The following is a 20,773-nucleotide window of genomic DNA, read 5'->3' on the forward strand; positions in this document are numbered from 1 at the left end:
TGAAACTATGGAAAGTTGCCTCCGGAAAGGCATTAGCATCAATGTAGGGGATAGAAGTGATAGGGCAAAAATGGATTTGACCCCTTTGGCAAATTAATTAATTAATTACCCATGTTAATTAATTAAGTCAATTTAACATGCAATAGCGTGGTAGCACAAACAAGCGGTTACAAGTAAAAGGAATCTCTATATCTTATACCAACCTACAGTTGAACCCTTACCCCAATATCTAATTGGACTTGTATTGTAGTGGCAATCTCTTCATTCAATGCATAAATCCCAATACGTGACGAACTAGTGATGCACGGATCTCAGTACATGACTAACACTCCAACTGGAGGAAGATGTTGGCTACAAAGTTCTTCAGTTCATCAACATGAGGATCGGGGAGCTCCTTGGTCATAAAACCCTTGACGTATAAGCACAGTAACTTCTTAAGAGAGAAAGATGAACTAGGGCAATTTCTGTCTCCAGTCATACAATGTATGTAACAGCAATGGCAACCACCTTATGACGGCTCTTAAAATAATCCTTATATATGTTTAGGGTTGTGAGAAAAGAAACCCTACACAAATACTCAAGGATATGCGTGTAATCAATTCTGAAAAACTTGATTTCATAATTCTCGACAGATACAGCTTGTGTCGAGCTTCTGTTGAGCTTTAACATTAAATCTCGATAGATGTCTTTCTGTTGAGATTGCTGTGGAGCTTTAATGAACAACACTTCTTCACTTGTTTCTTGGTCAGATTTGCATGACTTCAATACTAAACTTGAACACTTGTTTCTTGAAGTACTAAGCTCATCCTAGAACTACTCAATTACAAGTAAAGTGCATTTTGTCAAAGGATTAGCCAATTACATCAATATGTCCCTAACAATATCCCCCTTTGGCAATCCGTGACAAAACCACAATAAAACAAAAGAATCATGAGAGAAGACATAAATCACTAAACTCATAACCACTTGTTGAATTACAAAATAAATCTAACCCTAACATAAACTCTTGAAAAACTTTGCAAGAAGAGAGTTCATGGCATGGTAGACTTTAACAACTTGTCTTTCTAAAACACTTTAAACAAAACTCATCAAGACAACATGTGTGAAACAGAAATAAAGATTACATACATAAAGAAATATGTGTATAAAGATAGAAAAGAAACAACACATGTAGAGATAGGTGAAGAAACATACATCATCATCAATATATAAATGAAAAGATAAGTATAATGTATGTCAACAAATGGTCACAAGACTAGTATACATGAGGCTAAAGTAAAAGAAAGAAAAGAAAATACATAAGAATCTCACAACATCCCTCAAGATCTGTTAATACTCCCCCTAACAAAAATGTCCTATACTAACTCTCCCCCTAAGTACAAGACTACTCTCATCCCAAAACTACTTCCCCTTTTTGTCACAAATGACAAAGGGTAAGTCACTGAGTGGTTGTCATCTCATCATCACTGGAAGAGCTAGCATCGTCCATATCATCACCATCCTCATCTGCCGACGCCTCTGGAAAAGGAGATGGACAAGCAGTGAAACCACCAAGGTGAGCCTGTTGTCATGCTATATGACCGACATGGGTGTTCACCTGACACAACTCATTAGTGAAAGAGTTAAGGCGAGCATCCATGAACTGAAGTTGCTTTATGATGGCCTCCAAGGTCACAACAGCTGCCAAAGAAGAAGAAGTAGAGGTGGAAGGAGCTAAAGAAGTGGGAGGAACAGCGGAAGTAACAGGATCAACCTTCTCCATCCTTGGCCGTTTCAATCAAAGCTGGGCTTCGCTCTGCCAAACAGAACTAGCATCAGTGGCACCGATAGTGGTGAAGTAAGGAGAATAAGAATAGAAATGGAGAAGTGGCGTAGGATTCGCGTGATAGCCAAAGGAAAGATGAGCTTATCATGGGTCACCATATCCTGATAGACGTCAAGGATAGAAATGATGAAGTAAGAGGGGAAGTCAATAGAGAGATCCTCAAGAAGAGACAAAAGAAAGCGAGCATGAGGCTCAGTGATAGAGTTATAGTGAGATAGTGGAGTAAGAGTAAATGTCATCACCACATAAAGGAACCTCGGACCTTTTACAAAACCAGAGAATGAGGTGTTTCGCTTACCACCCCATATGGAAGGTGTCTCACAAAAGTGAGACAGAAGCTCGTCTCTGGACACAATCCTAAGATGCTCACAGCCGGGGTAGTTAGGATGTGCTACCTGTGGAACATGTAGTACCTCGGATATAAAATCCGAGGTAACTACGATACTATACCTCGGAATGTCGTGGCAAACTAAGGTACAAAGGTATTGATACCGTGTATATTGGAGCAAAACTGCTATATATACACGATGGGACACCTCACGGGTCTCTCAAGTGGAGATGCCCAACCCTGAGTCCGAATGACTTCAAGGAGAGGAGTGTCGACAAAATCTGACAGAATGATGTGACGCTACGAATGAACGCCATGTTTCTAAAAGTTCTCCAAGAAGTCCTTTCGGGCCTTCTCATCACGAAACCAAACGTGAAAAGGGGGGATAGGATCAGAAGAAGAAGAAGAACTGAAACCTTGAAGAGGATCTTCGATAGAAGGGAATCTGTTGAGGATCTATCGAGAAGTTGTCATGCTTGAAGAGAAGGAGTTTTTCAAAGATGGGAAAAACACATAGAGATGAATGCAACAAGCAAGCTACTCAAACATAGATCTAATCAACACATTAAGCTCTCAAAAGATCTCTCAATAAATATGCAGAGCATTCATAGATCCAAAACACACACACACTAAACAACTCTAACCAATTTTATATTTTAAAAACAAGTTAAGATAGCTTAGTGAGCATATATTAACACATGTATTTCTTGTGATGGCTAAATCACATTGTACCTGCACATGTATCAAAAGTAGCAAAGAATTTCCGTGTTGTGTGTGAAAACATAGCAAGAGTGCATAAGTGTCTCATATTAGGACGATTTGAGATTTGAGAAAATCAAATGCACTCTAACACAATCATAACTGCTTGATGGGGACTATCACCTTATAACTTCCATATCTCCTATAAAGCTTGCAACCATATTTAAAAGCATTTTGATTCTTTTTGCTTTTTTTTTTTTTTTTTTTTTTTTGCATATTTTTTTCTTTTTGAGCATAGCATGCATGGGCATAAGGCACATTATCCAACCAAGCATGTTCATACTCATCAATAAAAGCATATTCCAAACAAATGCATGTTCATATGAATGCATGATTTACCTCACTTAACTCACTACACCACAACACCTATGCATCAATGCATGGTCATATCATATACGTGTTGATGGCATATCAAAGAAAGAGTTAAAGATAAACCCTAATCTAGCATGTAAAGAACAAACAACAAAAAAAACATGGAGGCATAGACATATGCATATAAAAACTAGGATAGAGAAGAGGCATACTAAAATAAAATAAAGAAGTAGAAAGCAAAAAGTTTGGATTAGGGTTTTTGGGCACATGTATGCATGCACATACATAGGGCTTGCGTACGCAACCATGTTGTAAGCATACGCATACTTCGAGTATGCGTGTGCATGCAGTAAGCATGCATACGCATACATGCCTTAAACCCTAATCCAGAAAAGAATAACACAGCAAAACAAAAACTTAAAACTAACAACCTAACATACTTACATTAATATATATATATATATATATATAGAAAAGCTATGTAAACCTAAACTAAGCAGACATATTATAACTCATAAAAATAAATAGAAACAAAAGAAAAACAGAATTAAAACAAGAAAATGAGGCAAGAAAAGCTAGAACCTTTACCTCCAAAACAAAGGCTTCTTAGCTTGACTTTGACAATTCCTTTTCGTCAGTCTAGTCACAATCAAACAAAAAGCGATTAGTAAAGTTTGAAACTCGAAGATCAAGACTAGAAAGGGTCTCAATCAAAAAAATATTGATTTGAGAATGTTTTGTGAAAACTCTCTCTTTGATTCACTATTTCTTGTGAATCTTGTGTTTTTCCTTTGGATTTTATGTGTCTTTTGAAAAGGAACTATGTATGGCTTTTTATAGTTAGAAAATAGGGGTTTGGAATGGCTTTCAGACAATGTTGGATTCATTCCAAACCAAGTTCTAAATGCAAAAACTTGTCTTTCAAAGTTTCTAAAACCCTAGCATGCGCTAGCATGCGCACGCATGCCTGTGTATGCATACGCATGCATGAAGCATGCACACGTAAAGCTTAAGCATACGTGCACATACGCATGTATGCGTACACATGTCCTAGGGTTTCTGTGGCCTTTCGTTTTTCCAAAATGGCTTATTTGATTCATAAAACAGTTATATTTTCTAAAACACTTTCCTCAAGTCAATTTCAATCTAATTGAGCCCTAAACCAACCTTGGACTTTAGAATTCCTACATCATTGGGGAATGGGGGCCCGAGTCGTAAGAGGTACAAAATTTATCTACAAATGCACCTCTTTTGATTCATGAGCTTTGCTAATAGAATCTAAAAAAATAAGAAACAAAACATTTTGTTTTGACATACAGCTCAAGCCCAACCTACGCACATTGCAAACAACACGCATACGTGGGGCAAGGTGCAACTTTGTAGAGTTGGGTGGGATTCATATGTTTGATGGCCCACCTTTGTTACTAGGGAAATGAGCAACGACAGGTTTACTATCCCATAACTTGTTTTGCCAATTGCAAGCAAAAGGCGAGTGACTCATTATCTTAGAGTCATTAAAAAAGTTATAAAAAAAAAAAAAAAAAAACGTGGCCAACAACCTCGACCATCAACCAAACAAATAAGGTGCTCTTACGAGCTCAAAAGGATATATATATCTGTGGTGTCCATTTGGGACTCTTGCCTTAAACTTCTCCAAGTGGCTTGCGCCTTTGGGTAATACTTGTCTTCTGTCTCCATCTCTATATCTTCTATTTTGGTGAGGCTCTTGCCTCTTGAGTGACTTTTGTCTTTATCTCTATCTCTATCTCTTCTATTTTGATTTGTATAGGGCTTATGCCTGCATATTCAATTCCCTTGGGATATGTGCATAAGTTCTATATTCTTCTTTTCTAACTTGTATAGGGTTTGTGCCTGCATATTCAATTCCCTCAGGATATGTGCACAAGTGGCCTTGGTATTTTTGACTAATGAGGAAGTCTTTGGTGTAAAATCCACTAGGGAGAATAACTCGCTGAGGAGTGTGTATCTGAATTTTTCAAATCTGATTTTCTAAAAATAAAAACTGATTTGTATTTTCATTAAATACAGATTTGATTTTTTTAGAAAAAAATTTCTTTATTACAAAATTGCAGATTTTGAAATTTAAAAGAAGGGATTGAAAGTTAGGTTGTAGTTTTTTTATATGTGATGCATGCATAATGAATTCATCTTATGAATGTGGATCCTCTTTCAAAAAAGCCTTTTTCCTATTTTATATTCATAAAAAAACAGATCTGATTTTCTTGATAAAATCACCTTTTTTTAACTTTACACACAAAAACAAATCTAATACTTTTTAACAAAATATTACTCTTTCTTTTACACAAAAACAGGTCTGATTTTTCTTTACAAAATCAATTTTTTTATTCACAAAAAATAGATCTGAATTTTCTTAAAAAAGTGGACACATCCATAAGGCAAATTTATTTGAAGTAATTTTGGTCAAGTGTCTGTCATGTATGTTCAACATATTATTCATATCATGAAAAAAATGATATATTGGTCATTAGAGTCTAGAAGACTAGACTTTGTCTAGGCGGAATGGGTGCTTAACACCTTCCCATTCCATAACCTAGCCCTCGAGTTTAGGATTTTTGGATAGGTAGATTAGTGTTTTGTCTTTTTAATTTTTGGTAGATTGTAACTAGGATCAAAAGCTTTGTATTCTCTTGCATAGATTGTAACTAGGACTCAAAGCCATGTAAGGTTTAATTTACCAAAAGTACTTGTCTTTATTCAATCAATGACAATGAAGTATTTTGATCACATGTTTTGAATTATTTTTTCTTATTTTTTTGTATAAAAAAATAAGTGGTGACTCCACACCACTTACCCAAGAAGAGAGTTGCCCTTACAAGCACCCGAATCTCTTTTTTGAGAGTACCCCAATTATAAATGCGGTCTCTCACAAGGATGTCACAAAGATCAGAGTTACGAGCACCCCCATTTCCTCTAACTTTTAGATATTGTCCGCTCTAGGACATTAGAGTTACGGGCACCCACATTTTTTCTGATGTTTAATGACCAATCAGATAACATTTTCCATGGAAAGACAGTAATTTAACCCCTACTGGCCAAGTTCAAATTACCAGAGAACATAACCCGAAATAATTTCATACTTACACATCATACTGAAATTCATAATTTGCATAACATTTCATAATAATAGCATTTCCATTATTTTCTTTAAACATCATGTTCGTGGAATTAGTAACAGCATCAATATGCCTAAATCATGTACATAAGGTTTCGAAAACTCACAAACATGTCTTTGTCTAAAACATGATTATATGATGTATCTCTAATAAAAAATCTTTTAATGCATAATACACGTTAAAATAACCTCATGACTTACCAAATGCCCATATAACTTATCCCTTACCTAAAAGCAGAGGAATCGAGAGCTTACAGTCAAAGGAGCTCAAACTTGGGTGCTAGTAACACCTAAACCAAATATCAAAGCTTATTACTATCAATTATACCCTAGCAAAAACTTACACATTCATCTCAAAGTCTATCTCTTAAAATCAAGGAAATCCTAATCCCACCTCAACTAGGTTCCCCAAACACAAGATACATTCATCAAACAACATGATGTAGCAAACCATAGAGAAACCATCATTCTCATATTTATATCATATCTCCAGAGGAGCCAACTTCATTTCAAAATATGCTTGAGATTAGGGCAATAATGCATGCATAAACATAAAATCCTTTAAGCATAGTCATATAATCGTATACACCCATATGGCAACATACAACACATTAAACAAAATAGCAATATGAAAAAGCAGTAGAATGGTTTAGAACCCCTCCTTTGAGTATTAAATCTTGAACCAAGGCATAATAAATTTATCTTTGATCCAAACATACCAAATGATGAGCATATTAATTTACAGCTCAAGTCATTCACCCTAACTTTAGAATTAAATCCTCAAAATTAGGTATGTCACTTATTGTTCACTATTTATTCCATTAACATATACTTCACATATAAAATATAAATGGGCTATCAATTCACATCCAATTTCCAGGCCAATTTATAAAGCCACTACTATGGATGTCTAGTAGATTTCATATTATTTTTAGAACCAAAAATCAAATCATGATTTACTAAAAATTATACAAGGCAACATACTCAAATCTGTCATATTAGAATTTAAATTAAATAACAAATTGCACTATTATTTTTGTATTGATCCAATTGTTGTGAGACCAATTCAATAACAACCACAAGTATCTTAGCATTCATAGGAAATATCCCTAGCATCCAAATTCATAGTATACAATTTATTGCATAATTTATCATGTTTGACCATAGAATCTGTCAAAGTGACAACTTTGCAACATTTTCTTGTAAAATCATAAAATGATTGCAAATGGTCTTATTATCATATGAGGATTTTTATACACTCATTAGACATGTTAGAAAACACTTGTATGCAGTCATTTAACCATTTATAGAAAAATGAAATACAACAAAAATCCCAATAGTAACATCAATTTGTACTCACCCTAAATTTTTATTACTTTCTTAATCATATACAATCATTAATTAGAGAAAATCGTAATCTAGCATCAACAAATCACCAACATAGTTTCAAAGCTTCTTAAAACACTATATATATATATATATATATATATATATAGAGAGAGAGAGAGAGAGAGAGAGAGAGAGAGAGAGAGAGAGACTTACAAGTTCACGGTTTCCTAATTTTACAAACGACAAATACCATTACTAAAAATTCCATGAAGAAATCATGGAATCTAAGGTGAGATAGCTAGAACCTTTACCTAGCTTTTGGTTCTTGAAGGGAAGTAGAAATAGAATCACTCTTGCATGAAATAGTGGTTGAAACCCTGTAAGGAAATGAAATAATTTTCGTTTCTAGTTGCTGGACCCAAAAGTATAAGAGGTAGAGAGCTTAAAAGAGTTTTGTGTTTCTAGCTTTTTCCTTAGGGTCCGTTTGGTTGGAGGAGTGGAAAAGTGGGTAGATAGAAAATGGTGGGAGGATGGAAAAGTGGGAGAATAAAAAAGATTTTAATTTCCTTCATTTTTGTTTGGTTGGGGGTGAAAAAGTGTAGGGATGAAAAAACTGAGTTTATATAAATTCACTCATATACCCTTATTAAAAAATGATGCCTAATTAAAACAAAAAAGTGACAAAAAAAAATACAATCACACAAATTTTTTTTTTTTTAAATCACGTCTAAAAAAAATTGGAATGAGACACTGAACAAAAGAAACACTTAACAACTTATTAAAAAAAAAAAAAAAAAAGGGTATTGAAGAAGCCCATGTGTAACTTGTACATGGGCATTTTTGTCCTTCACCTATAAGATTTTCTCCTACCAAGTTTTTTTTCCATTTTGGAGAGAAAACTTTTTGGTGGGCTCAAGTTGGCCCCACCATCATTTTCACCTCTCCCCCTTTCAACCAAACACTCTCTAAAAAGTCTTCCTTCCTCATTTTCATTTTCTTTCTAAAGTTTTCTATCCACCCTATTTCACCTCCAAACAAACACACCCTAAGAGAAAATGAGAGTAAAAGTGGTGGAAGTTTTTGATTGTTTGGCCGGCTAGGAGACTTGCTTTTTGACTTAGTGGCTTGTCACATGTCTCACATACATGGCAAGGAGGACAAATGTCCACATATGGTTGGCCCAAGTATCTTGATTCTATTTGTCATGTGTGTAGGAAGTTACTAAAATGCTCTTACCTTAAATACTTAATTAAACACCAACAACTATGTATCTAATAACTTAGGCCATGTTTGGTTTATCAATTTTCATCACTCAAAATTTGTGGGCCCCACCAGTGGTTCTCTTGTTTGGCTTAATTTTTGTTTTTAATTCTCATCACCCATTACTCAAAAAAGTGAGAATAAGTGATGAGTTATTAAAACAAGTCTTGAGAGTTTTCGAATTTCAGGAAATTGAGTTAAGTGGCAATACCGTAATAACACACACTAAATGGGACCCACATGTGATGAATTGTCTAACTCAAGTCAAACGGCATTTATTGCCCAAATGACTATTTGCTCCTTTTTAAGCCTCATTTACTAAACAACTTAACAGTAAAAGCAAAAACACAATCTCATTCCTCTTGATCTTCACCGGATTTGCCTCCATCTCAGGTGATTATCAGTTGAACCTTTCTTCCTTTTATTTTTTTGATTCAAACCTCTTTGTTGCTAGGTTCTTGATGTGAAGTTGTTTGGGTTTTATGTTTACATCTCTCTCCCCTCTTGGTCCTTCATCTTTGGGTCTGTCAACATTGAATACCTTCAGTTTTTTTTTTCGTGGTTGCACTTGATCAATGTTGACACCTCCAGTTTTTTTGTTTTATTTTATGGTTACACCTCCAGTTTTCTTGGTCCGTAAAAATTGGAGCCCTCTTTGCACTTGATCACCTTTGACTTAAGTACTTTTCATTTTCAAGGCGAAGGGAACAACTTCAAATTCAAAGGAAATCGTAGACCAGTGGTGGAGCTAGGAATTTAGATCAGGGGGTGAGATTAAAAGTAAAAAAATGAATCTAAAAAAATTTATCAATATTAATAACAAAATAAATAAACAACCATATGCTAATGTAATTACCATATAGAATCTAACATAAAATCATGGTTTTAAAAATCGGTACGGTAAAAGAACCGGAAAAGAGATTGGTTACAAGTTTTTTGGTCGGACCGGTGGTCAAACTGATGAAATCATTAATAATATAATTATTTTTTTAAAATAATAAAAATTAAAAAAAAATACATTTTAAGTTTTTTTAACTAAGAATATTCAAATTAAACATATTTATAAAATTTTTAAAAATAATGTGAGTTTAGTTTTCACGTATTAAATTTAGGAATAAAAATAACAAAACCTAACAGTAATAGTTTTAATTTTCCAATGATATTTTTTTAATAAATCTAGTGGAACACTTGTGGCAATAATATAATGACTTGTAGAATCATCTAATGTTAATATGAAGTGCCACATTCCCAACATTTGTACAATACTTTCACAACAAATCATGTGTGGTAAGTTGTTATTGATTTTAATTTGAACACACCACTTAATTTTTTTTTTTTCACTAGTATTAGCTAGTAACAACCCTATACTTAAGATTTATTGTAAAAGTATTGTGAAAATATTGTGGTAGCATTTCTTAATTTTAATTTCTTATTCTTTATTTTATTTTTCCCTTATCTCTTTTTTCTTCATCCACACATTTCTTTATTATTTTTTCCTCTTTTTTTTCTCCTCCACACACATTATTTCCCTTCTCTCTGATCTCTATCTTCACTTTTGACTTTTCTTTTTACTTTTCTCCTCTACTAGACTACCACTTCATCCACTCCATATTATATGTAAAAAATTTTGAAAGTTCAAGGGGGGCACCTGCCCTCCCTCGCCCCCCCGCCCCCTCTCCGTCCTTATCGTAGACCAACATGATGATTGTGCATATGGGTATTGATCTAATATAAATTCCTATAAAAACCCAAATGAAAAGAACCAAAGACAAAATTATTTGGAGTACTAGAGAGGATGGGTACTGTACCAAGGGCCCCACCAACTAAGTTATTTTTTTCTTTTTACAAACCAAAAACTAATGAGATATCAGGTGCCCAATAGGACTTGGAATTGAGTTAAGAAAAATGAGGAATTATGAGTTATGAGAATGAGTTATGAATTGTGAGTTGTGAGTTTTGAGAATTAAGATATGAATTATGAGATATGGGTGAGGTATAAACCAAACAACGTCTCAATCACTTAATATAGTTTTGTACATACTTAGTATATATTCATGATACAATTAGCCATTCAATTATTTATAATCTTTACAACTTTTATTCAATGGCGTTATATAATAATATGCTTATTAAATACTCTTTTATTAATTATAGAAAGTAAATGGCTCAAAATAATAAGGCGAAAATGCACTTTTGGTCCCTACATTTTGGGCCTATTCTCAATTTGGTCCCTAAAATTGATTTAGCTCCTAGGTCAGTCCCTGATTTTCAAAAATCGTTTTTAAAATAGTCTCTACTATCAACTCAGTGATAGAAAATGCTGAGGTGGCAAACGGAGGTCCTAGTTGTCAAATTCATTTATTAAAATAATAATTAAAAAGCCAGCGTGTCCCACTTACACCCATGTGACCCCTCATGTGACACTGCCACCCATCTCCCGCGGATTTACCCCTTACATGACCCTCACGTGTTCCTGCCACGTCATTTTCCCACCCACTTAGCCCACACATAACCCTCTCGTGATTGAACTCATAAACTACCTTCAATCTTCACTCTTCACTCCTTCACCGAAAATCCCTAAATTTCACCTTCACCTGAAAACGAAACCCTAACAATCCCAAATCGTCTTCATCCTCGTGTTCTTCCCCAAAATCCAACTTGAAAACCATAGCATCCCCTGAGAAAACCATTTCCTTGGAACTTGAAATAGTAACATTTCATCCTCATGTTCTTCAGCCATTTCCCTAAAACCGTAACATTCCCCTGAGAAAAAATCTAAATCACTCACAGACAAAAACTGGGTAGATCACTCACAGACCAAAACCGTAACATTCCCTGAGAAAATCACTCACAAACACACACGAACCCTAAATCACTCACAGACAAAAACTCTGCCTCACCCACTCATCAAAACCACACACACGAAGAACCCTAAATCACTCACAGACAAAAACTCTGCATCACCCACTCATCAAAACCACATTGAAGAGATGGAATCAAGCTCATCATCCTCGACAAGACTGAAGAGGAGAGCATCACGCACGTGTTATTGCCCTAGCCCTAGTAAACCAGTTCTAATGGTTTCCTAGACAAAGAACAATCCAGGAAGAAGGTTCTATGGGTGTCCTAATTATTTGGTAAGGTCTGAGTAATTTCAATTTTTTTTCTTTAGTTTGTTTTTTTAATGGGTTGATTGATTTGGTTTGAATTTTAGGTTGGACGAAAATGCAAATATTTTCAATGGGTTGATGATGAGATTTGTCTGCATGGTAAGGTCCTTGTCCCAGAACAGAGGCAGACCATTCTCGGACTCCAGGCTGAAGTTTCAACTTGCAAAAAGAGGGAGAAGTGTTTGACAGTGTCTCTGATTTTGGCATTGCTGATGTGTGGGATCTGCCTTTGTGTAATTTTAGTTTTGGTGGTTTAGATAGGTGGGTTAGATGGTGATTTTAGTTGTGCTGTTTGTGGCATTGCTAAGGTGTGGGATCTAACTTTGTGTAATTTTAGTTTTGGTGGTTTAGATGAGTGGGTTAGATGGTGATTTTAGTTGTGCTGATTGTGGCATTACTGATGAAGCATTTTGTGGAGCATTTTGTGAAGAATTTTGTGGAAAACTATATCCCAATTACCTTTGTAATTTCTATTTGAATGAAATGAAATTATCATGGTTTTGTTCAATGTTATCTGGTTCAATGAAATAAAATGTAATTTTGTTCAATGTTATCTGGTTTTGTAATGAATGAATGAACTTAATGGTCACTATGTGTAACTTACTGAACTGAAGTTACCAATTCAATCATTGTGTGCAAACTGCCCACTAGAAAATGACTGCACTAATCTAGCATGAGCTGCACCTTTGAACTAAAGTTATCTGGAAAATACTTGATACTTATCTGGAAAATACTGAATTGAAGTTACCAATTTGAAGGATTCATTACTAGTAACATCATGTTGAAAGCATGATAATGATGCATAGTCATGCTTCCTGCAACCATGATGTTACTAGTTTCACATGCACAAGGAATTGGTAATTGTGTGCACAGACTGCACCATTGTGTGCAAACAGACTGCACCATTGTGTGCAAACACAATACACAAACCAGACTGCACTATATACATGACAGACATGAATCTATCCAAAATATACAAATCATAATACACAAAACCATATAGATAATTCCCTGCCATATTACACAAATCACAATACACAAACCATATAAGCAATCCCCTACCATAATACACAGATCACAATACACAATTCATTGACAAAACCCAAGCAATCCCTTCCATATTACACAAATCACAATACCCAAAAACCTTAGCTACTATACACAAATCACAATACACAAAAACCTTAACTGCCATACACAAAAACTTCTTTTGCATAATTTAGCCATTATTTAGGCAACAAAAAACAAAAAGGCCATTGTGCAGTACTTAGCTGCCATAGTTCAACACTACCAAAATGTACATAATTTAGCCATAATTACAACCAACAAAAAGGACTTTTCCTACCACTGACAAACTTTCACAAGGCCATTGTGCAGTACTTAGCTACCATAGTTTAACACTACCAAAATGTACATAATTCAGCCATAATTACAACCTTTCACATTGACTACCACAAAAAAGTTCAAAGATACAAAAAACAAAGAAATGGATATTGCTCAGTCTCCAGCAGCTTATCCCATTGGCCCAAGCACAGATGACTGGCTTTTAGCAAACCTCAATGCTTCTTTGTACCTAGATGCATTTCTTGATGCATTCAAAGTCTCACTTGCGACACTCCCCTTCTTTCTCTTCTTTGGATTTCCATGTGTGTTCTTGCTTGGATTGGATGTTGTACTATTGGGGGGTGCATTGCTTATAGCTTGTCTGGTAGTTGCTGCACTGCTTCCAACTTGTGTGGTAGGTGGTACCCTTGGTGGATTTGGCTCATTGATGGCCACTCCTCCACTTGCTCCACCAACTCCACCAGTATGAGCCCCATTAGTTGTCTACAAACAACACATACACTCAAGTTAACATTAAAAAATTGAAACAAGTGCAAACAAAAAAAAATTACTGCACAAACAAGTATTATACCTGTTTTTTCCTAGAACTCCTGTTGTTTGGACCACCACCAGCAACTGTAGGCAATGAAGAATTCCCTCCAACCTCACATTTGCAACTTCTTTTATTGTGACCTATCTTCTCACATGACTTGCACCTCTTGGCAATACCCAACCCCTTGCTATGACCCCTTCTTGGCTCATTGGGTTCCCTTGCTCTCTTCTTCTTAGGCCTGTCAGGTGGCCTTCTCTTTATTGGAGGCTGCACAAGTGGGAGTCCAGTTGGAGTCCACATATTCTGACCATTAATGGGATCAATGATGGGCTCATAGCATGCCTTGTATGTGCTGACTTTGTAGCAGTCATTGGTGTATTTCTCAATTGCCTCCCTGTTGAAGAATATGCATGAAATTGCATGGCAGCATGGAATACTAGTGATGTCCCATTTCCTACAAGTACATGTCCTCTTTTCCAAGTCCACAATGAAACTTTGTAGCGCATTCTTAATCTCAAATTTTGTGTCAGAAGACCAACAAGCCAACCATTTACTACTACTCATCTTCTTCGTATGCAATCTTTTACATACTTTAGGGCACAACTCAGTCTCTATCTTCAAAATACTCAGTCTATTTTGTTGGGATCTATTCATCAAATACAACCTAATGTCTCCAAGTTGCATACATAAACAACCCATGTATTAGTGCATGCTAAAAAATATAACTCAGACCAACATACATAAAGTATAGGAAATTTGCATACCATGCTAATAATGGGCTTCCCTCTGAATTTTATGATCTTACTGTTGAAGCTTTCACACATATTGTTAAGGATAGTATCACTTAGCCCATCACCCCTGAACATGTGTTTAGCCCATATTGTTGTGGTGTGTCCTTTCAGCCAAAAGTATGCACCCTCATCAATATCTTTCATCTCATTCATTGCCCTCTCAAATTCCTGTGCATAAGTTGCTTTTGCTGCTCTCCAAAACAATTCTCTAATTAGGAAACCAGGATGTTGCTTCCTCAAATTGTTGTACAAATGTCTACAACCGCACCTATGTTCATAAAGAGGCCAATTATCTGCAAATGACTGCACTAATCCCTGCCAAATGCAAACAACAAGAAGTAAGTATATATACATCACATACAATTGTTGTTCATATTTCTCATGTTATAAACAAACATAAAATATGGAAATACCTTCTGTTGGTCTGATATGAATGTCCACCTCTTGCTATTACCAATGTCAGCTAGCAATAGGTTTATAAACTAAGTCCATGAGTCCTTGGTTTTAGCTTCCACTACTGCCACAACCAAAGGGAAATGTTCTTCAATAGGGTCCCTTGGAATTGCAATAATCAACTGCCCCCCCACCTTGGTTTTAAATGGCAAACATCCAATTCAATTATTGGCCTGCAGCCTGCCAAGAATCCCTTCTTATACCCAGCCCAGCAAATGTACAATCTCTCAAAGTATGGCACTCCTATCTGTAAATCCATTTCAGCTGCCAAGTCTCCCTCATTATAAGTGTGAGTCTACATCAGAACTGTACTACCAGGACTAGATCTCCTTAGTTCTGCACAATAATCCCAGAGCTGATTGTACTGCTCTATGTAAGACCCATTAACAAACTCTTGAGCCTTTTCCCTAGCCCTACTGGCCGTCCCAGCATTGATATTCACCACATACTTCTCATGCACTGCTTCTTGAATATCCTTGAGCTTTATATTAGGTTGTCTCCTCGCCTTTTTCATCAACTTCCTACAAGGAACTTGGTAGTGCACCTTGGATTTTTGTAGCTCCTAGTACATGTGTGCTCCAAGTTCAAGGTCTTAAGTTGGTAACTCATCTCCCTTGGCAACTTTGCTAGGTAAGCTGTAAACTTGCAGGGAGGTTGACACTTAACTCTAACCCTTAATTTATCATTCTTCACAAATTTCACCCCTCATTTACCATTCACTGCATACTCAGTGATAGAATCCTTGAACTGTTTAAGGGAAATAAACAACATAGTCTTGTCAAACCTCATGTGTTTAGGATTAGAAACTGGTTTAAACACTAGAAACTTCTTCCTCCTAGTGACATTATCCACATGTCCATGAGCAGCATCACCATCATCCTCAGTGTCACTATCATCTACCCCTTTATCACCACTAGATGATGACTCAGTCAGACTTAACAGCTCCTCACTGGTGTAATCTGAGTTCACAACACTAGCCCCCATCTGATCTGGTTGCCTCAACATCATTGTCCCAGCTATCACTGCTATCTTCACCCACATACCGTTGGTTAGGGTTCATTTCTCTAGTCCCTTCCATTTCAGCATCACTAGAACTCTCATTACTATCAGTGGTGACAGCCCCATCCCTTTGTGGTTCCTCAACAACTGGTTCCTTACCAAGTCTCCTGCATCCAAGTATTTCAACATCAGAATCAAAATCATCCCTACCCCTATCATCCCTATCATCCTCATCACCCCCAAAGAAGTACTGATGACCATCAAAATCATCATCACCATGATAGAAGTCATCTCCATCCTTATAAGCAGGTTCCCTATCACTAAAACTATACCCCTCAGGCTTAGGCTCAGGCTCAGGCTCTACAACAAGGTCCAATGTCACACCATTACCATTATTAACCAGTATAGGGTCATGTACTGGATGCTGGACATATACATGAATATATCCATGACACCCCACCAAACCAGTCATGAACATTGCATCCTTGTCATCCTTGATCAAGTGGAACATCCTACCCTCCTGATCATCCTCCCCAGGTATTGTGTACCACAACCTACTCACACACGTGTACCCAAACTCTTTACAAATGGATTCAATTTTCACCTTAGACCACTTATCAGGATCACAACCATCTACTATCCCCACATCACCCCCCACATACTTCTGATAATTTTCACTAAAATGTCCGCCATGATGCACATACAAAGTAAAAGACTCATCCATCCTGCATGCATGAAAAATTATTTATAGAATATTTTATTTCAATAAAGACAAAACTAAACCAAATAGTCAAATATGCATTGACTCTATATCTTCTAAACATAAAAACAATGCCAAAACATATATCATTTACTGATAACAAGGAACATACATGGTCCACCATGATCCTTAAAGGCCAAAAAGAAAAATACACCAACCAGAAAACATTATACAAATAAAAGCATAATAAAGCACTTAAACTGTGGTCCATAATCGATGAGAGAGACAAAAAGCATTAAAAGTAAGAGAGAGACAGAGACAGATATACACACATTCACACCTTTTCGAAGAGAGTCAGATACACACATAAATAGAAACACACAGAGAGAAATAGCTTTGTACCTCGTAGCTTATCAGCTGCGGTAAAAGTCTCTGTCGTTCTAACTCACTATGATTTCTCAGATTATGGGTTTTCAAGTTTTAGGGGAATGGGTTTTCAAGTTTCAGGGGAATGGTTTTCTTACGGTTTTCAAGTTGGATTTTAGGGGAAAAACACAAGGATGAAGACGATACGGGCTGTTGGGAAAGAAGACGATTTGGGATTGTTAGGTTTCATTTCCAAGTGAAGGTGAAATTTGGGGATTTTCGGTGAAGGAGTGAAGACTAAAGGTAGTTTATGAGTTCAGTCATGAGAGGGTCATGTGTGGGCTAAGTGGGCGGGAAAATGACATGGTAGGAACATGTGAGGGTCATGTGAGGGGTAAGTCCGCGAGAGATAAGGTGACAGTGTCACATGAAGGGTCACGTGGGTGTAAGTGGGACACGCTGGCTTTTTAATTATTATTTTAATAAATGGGTTTGACAGCTAGGACCTCCATTTGCCACCTCAGTATTTTCTATCACTGGGTTGACGGTAGGGATTATTTTAAAAACGGTTTTTAAAAATCAGGGACTGACCTAGGAGCTAAATCAATTTAGGGACCAACTTGAGAATAGGCCCAAAATGTAGGGACCAAAAGTGCATTTTCGCTAAATAATAATTAACCACTCAAACACATAGGTTAACTATAAAGTTGGGTCGGGATGTTACATACGCAACTAGATCAAAGTTGGTAAAGCTAGAACTATATGATTATAACTCCATCAGATAAATGGCAAGTAAATTTGGGGCTAGAAGGTAAGGTATCACTTTTAGTCCCATCCAGGCCCAAAGAACCAATGCTCTTGCTGCTTCTAGGACCATCCGACTAGGTGAATACAAATTCTTTGGTTTCCCAGACGATCAGCTTATTATTTGTATTATGGTAAAGGTGATTACCAAATACCTACTCTAAGGTTTGGAATTATAATTCTTCTTCTCTTGATAAGTTTCTAAACAATCAGTTTCTTGGTTTTGTCTAGAGTCTCATTGATGGCTTGAGATATAAATTGATGCCAATGGAAGGCCTTAGTTGGTCTGTGGTTTTTGAGAAACATGGAGCAGGTTTCAGATGTGTGTCAAAGTCAAATGAAAAGACTTCGATCTAAGGTTTGGAATAATAATTCTTCTTCTCTTGATAAGTTTCTGAACAATCAGTTTCTTGCTTTTGTCTAGAGTCTTATTGATGGCTTGAGATATAAATTGATGCCAATGGAAGGCCTTAGTTGGTCTATGGTTTTTGAGAAACATGGGGCAGGTTTCAGATGTGTGTCAAAGTCATAATGAAAAGACTTCGATTTAATTTTTAATTAAAACCTATTATCTGACTTATTGGAAAAACTATTGGTGGAGATGCACTAGTTAAAAAATCTTGTTGGTATATGCTAGCAGAAGATATGTTAGAACAGTGATGCAGGCATTGCATTTGAGAGAGAGGAGTGGGTAGGGAATAAATTTAGTTTTGAAAACAATTGTTTCACTTATTGACACCACATCATTAAGTTTGGTGAAACATATGATTTTATTTCAATTTTGATACTTTTTTAACTTCGATTATTTCTGGTTATCTTAAATCTATAACGGCAAGACTAGAAGAATGGAGTGTCAAACTAACAAAGAGGCACAAAAGAGTGCAAGTATAAAGAACCGGATTGTTGGTTGCTTAATAAAAATTTCTTGCCACCTAAGCTAATTTATTTTTGTTTATTTGTTTAGATCCCTTTAAAATAGATTGTTTACACCTAGTGAATTAGCCAAGTAGTTATTTCGGTTAATTACGAGATCTAGGTTAAATAGTAATATATCATATCATGCACAATAGAAAAGTAAAAGACACAATGATATAATCACCTAGGAAAACCAATAAAACTAAATGTTGCAATGTAAAAACTTGGAGAGAATTTGACCTAACTATCCTCAAGGTAAACAAATCCACAAGAAAGAATTGAAGTTTACAAAAGATTTAACTCCTAAACCTAATGCTATCTTTAGTAGAACTTACTAACGCGACCACGTGCAGCTTCGACTCCACGTACTCTTCTTTCTTGGATTTGCTGAACATGAGCTCCCACACTTATGACTTTGAGATCCCACTCAAAGGTTTCAAATCACCAGTGGTTGCTAATCTTGTAGCAGTAACTTGATTCCACCAGCACTTGATTGTAGATCTCGTTCCGGTAGACACTCGTAGAGTTAGAAGGTTACAGAAACCTCTCAAATCTCATAAGAGTAACTCACAAGTCTTTCAAAAGTCTCCAAAACATAGTTAGGGTTTTCTTTTTATACTTAGAAGTGCTGGACTAAAACCCTAAATGTTTTCGCGGGCTTGGGCTTGGTTTAAAATCTATAGAATTAACTTTTCTATGATTTTCAATTGGTCAAGTCTAATTTTCGATTGGTTGAGCTTCACAGAACTTGAACTCTCCTTTTTGAAGCTTGAATGTTCTTGAATCTTGATTTGTACTATCTTGAGCAATGTCTAACACCTAATCTAGAGATGTTTTTGTTCTTGATTTGCCAACATACACAAAATAAGAATCTAAATATTTAATCCTAAATATTTAGAACCTAACAATTTTCATGTCTAACTTAACTGAAAAACAAATCAACTTATCCAACATTGACTAGAAGTGAATCAGAACAACATTTGTTGGAAAATATAGCTAGATAAACATTTTTTAGATAAACAAGTTTTGGTTCAACAAAGTAAACCCAAAATATTAGCAATGACATATAATAAATAGAGAGAGTTAGAAAGATCTCACAAACTATAGAATCACAAAAATAGTGTTGTCCTTTAAAGTTGATTTGTGCCACTTAGAGTAAAACTTGATGCGAATGGCTCTCTTGGTCGAACAACCTTCCAAGATTAGACTATAATAATTTCTTTAAATTGGATGCACACCAAGCAAGAAGAACAAAGAACAACCTTATTTTAAGAGTTGAAATTTGTGGGAGAAGAAGATGAAGAACCAAAGCAAAAAATGAATAGAGTGGGTTGCTAGAGTTAGAAAGAGATTGGGAGGGGGGGGGGGGGGAAGAATGATTTACTAGTGGGCTACCTAAGGGTAGGCTTCCAGCTTTTACTGTGCACAATAAATGCTCAACGGCTAATGACCACAATAAATGTCCAACTGCTACTAACCATAATAAATGTCCAACGGCTACTAACCATAATCATTGCATTTTTGGAGTGGATTGTGTTTCAAACACTTGGCATTTGGCTTTGTTCCTAACTTCCTTGGGCCTTAACCTTTTCCTCCCTTTCCTTCTAGCCCAAATTTAATGCCCTCTAGCCCAAATTTAATGCCTATCCATTGGGCATATATTGTAGTTAGTAGCTGTTGGGCATTTATTGTGGTTAATAGTCGTTGGGCATTTATTATGGTTGGTAGCTGT

At 36.0% G+C, this 20,773-nt stretch overlaps 1 protein-coding gene across 2 annotated transcripts; it reads right to left on the minus strand.

Annotated features, from left to right (window-relative positions):
* Positions 1-13,249: 13,249 nt before the first annotated feature.
* LOC126698407 (uncharacterized) lies at positions 13,250-20,399 on the minus strand. Of its 2 annotated transcripts, XM_050395606.1 has the most exons (4): positions 15,218-20,399; positions 14,778-15,119; positions 14,053-14,677; positions 13,250-13,964 (listed from the first exon to the last, which is right to left on the minus strand). In XM_050395606.1, exons 3-4 carry the CDS (start codon positions 14,665-14,667, stop codon positions 13,650-13,652), a joined length of 930 nt encoding a protein of 309 aa, XP_050251563.1. In that variant the 5' UTR covers positions 14,668-14,677; positions 14,778-15,119; positions 15,218-20,399; the 3' UTR covers positions 13,250-13,649. The 2 variants fall into 2 exon arrangements, with proteins under 2 accessions (XP_050251563.1, XP_050251562.1); XM_050395605.1 differs by lacking the exons at positions 14,778-15,119; positions 15,218-20,399 and having other exon boundaries at positions 14,053-14,768.
* Between the last annotated feature and the right edge of the window lie 374 nt (positions 20,400-20,773).

This window comes from Quercus robur, chromosome 9 (genome assembly GCF_932294415.1).
Source record: "Quercus robur chromosome 9, dhQueRobu3.1, whole genome shotgun sequence".
NCBI lineage: Eukaryota > Viridiplantae > Streptophyta > Magnoliopsida > Fagales > Fagaceae > Quercus > Quercus robur.

What these genes read in the sequence shown, in the direction of transcription:
- LOC126698407 (XM_050395605.1), bottom strand. Translation starts at nt 14,712, where the DNA reads ATGGGTTGTTTATGTATGCAACTTGGAGACATTAGGTTGTATTTGATG. An exon ending in GGAGTTCTAGGAAAAAACAG is followed by an intron (nt 13,965 to 14,052) that starts GTATAATACTTG and finishes TGTTGTTTGTAG; the next exon opens with ACAACTAATGGGGCTCATAC.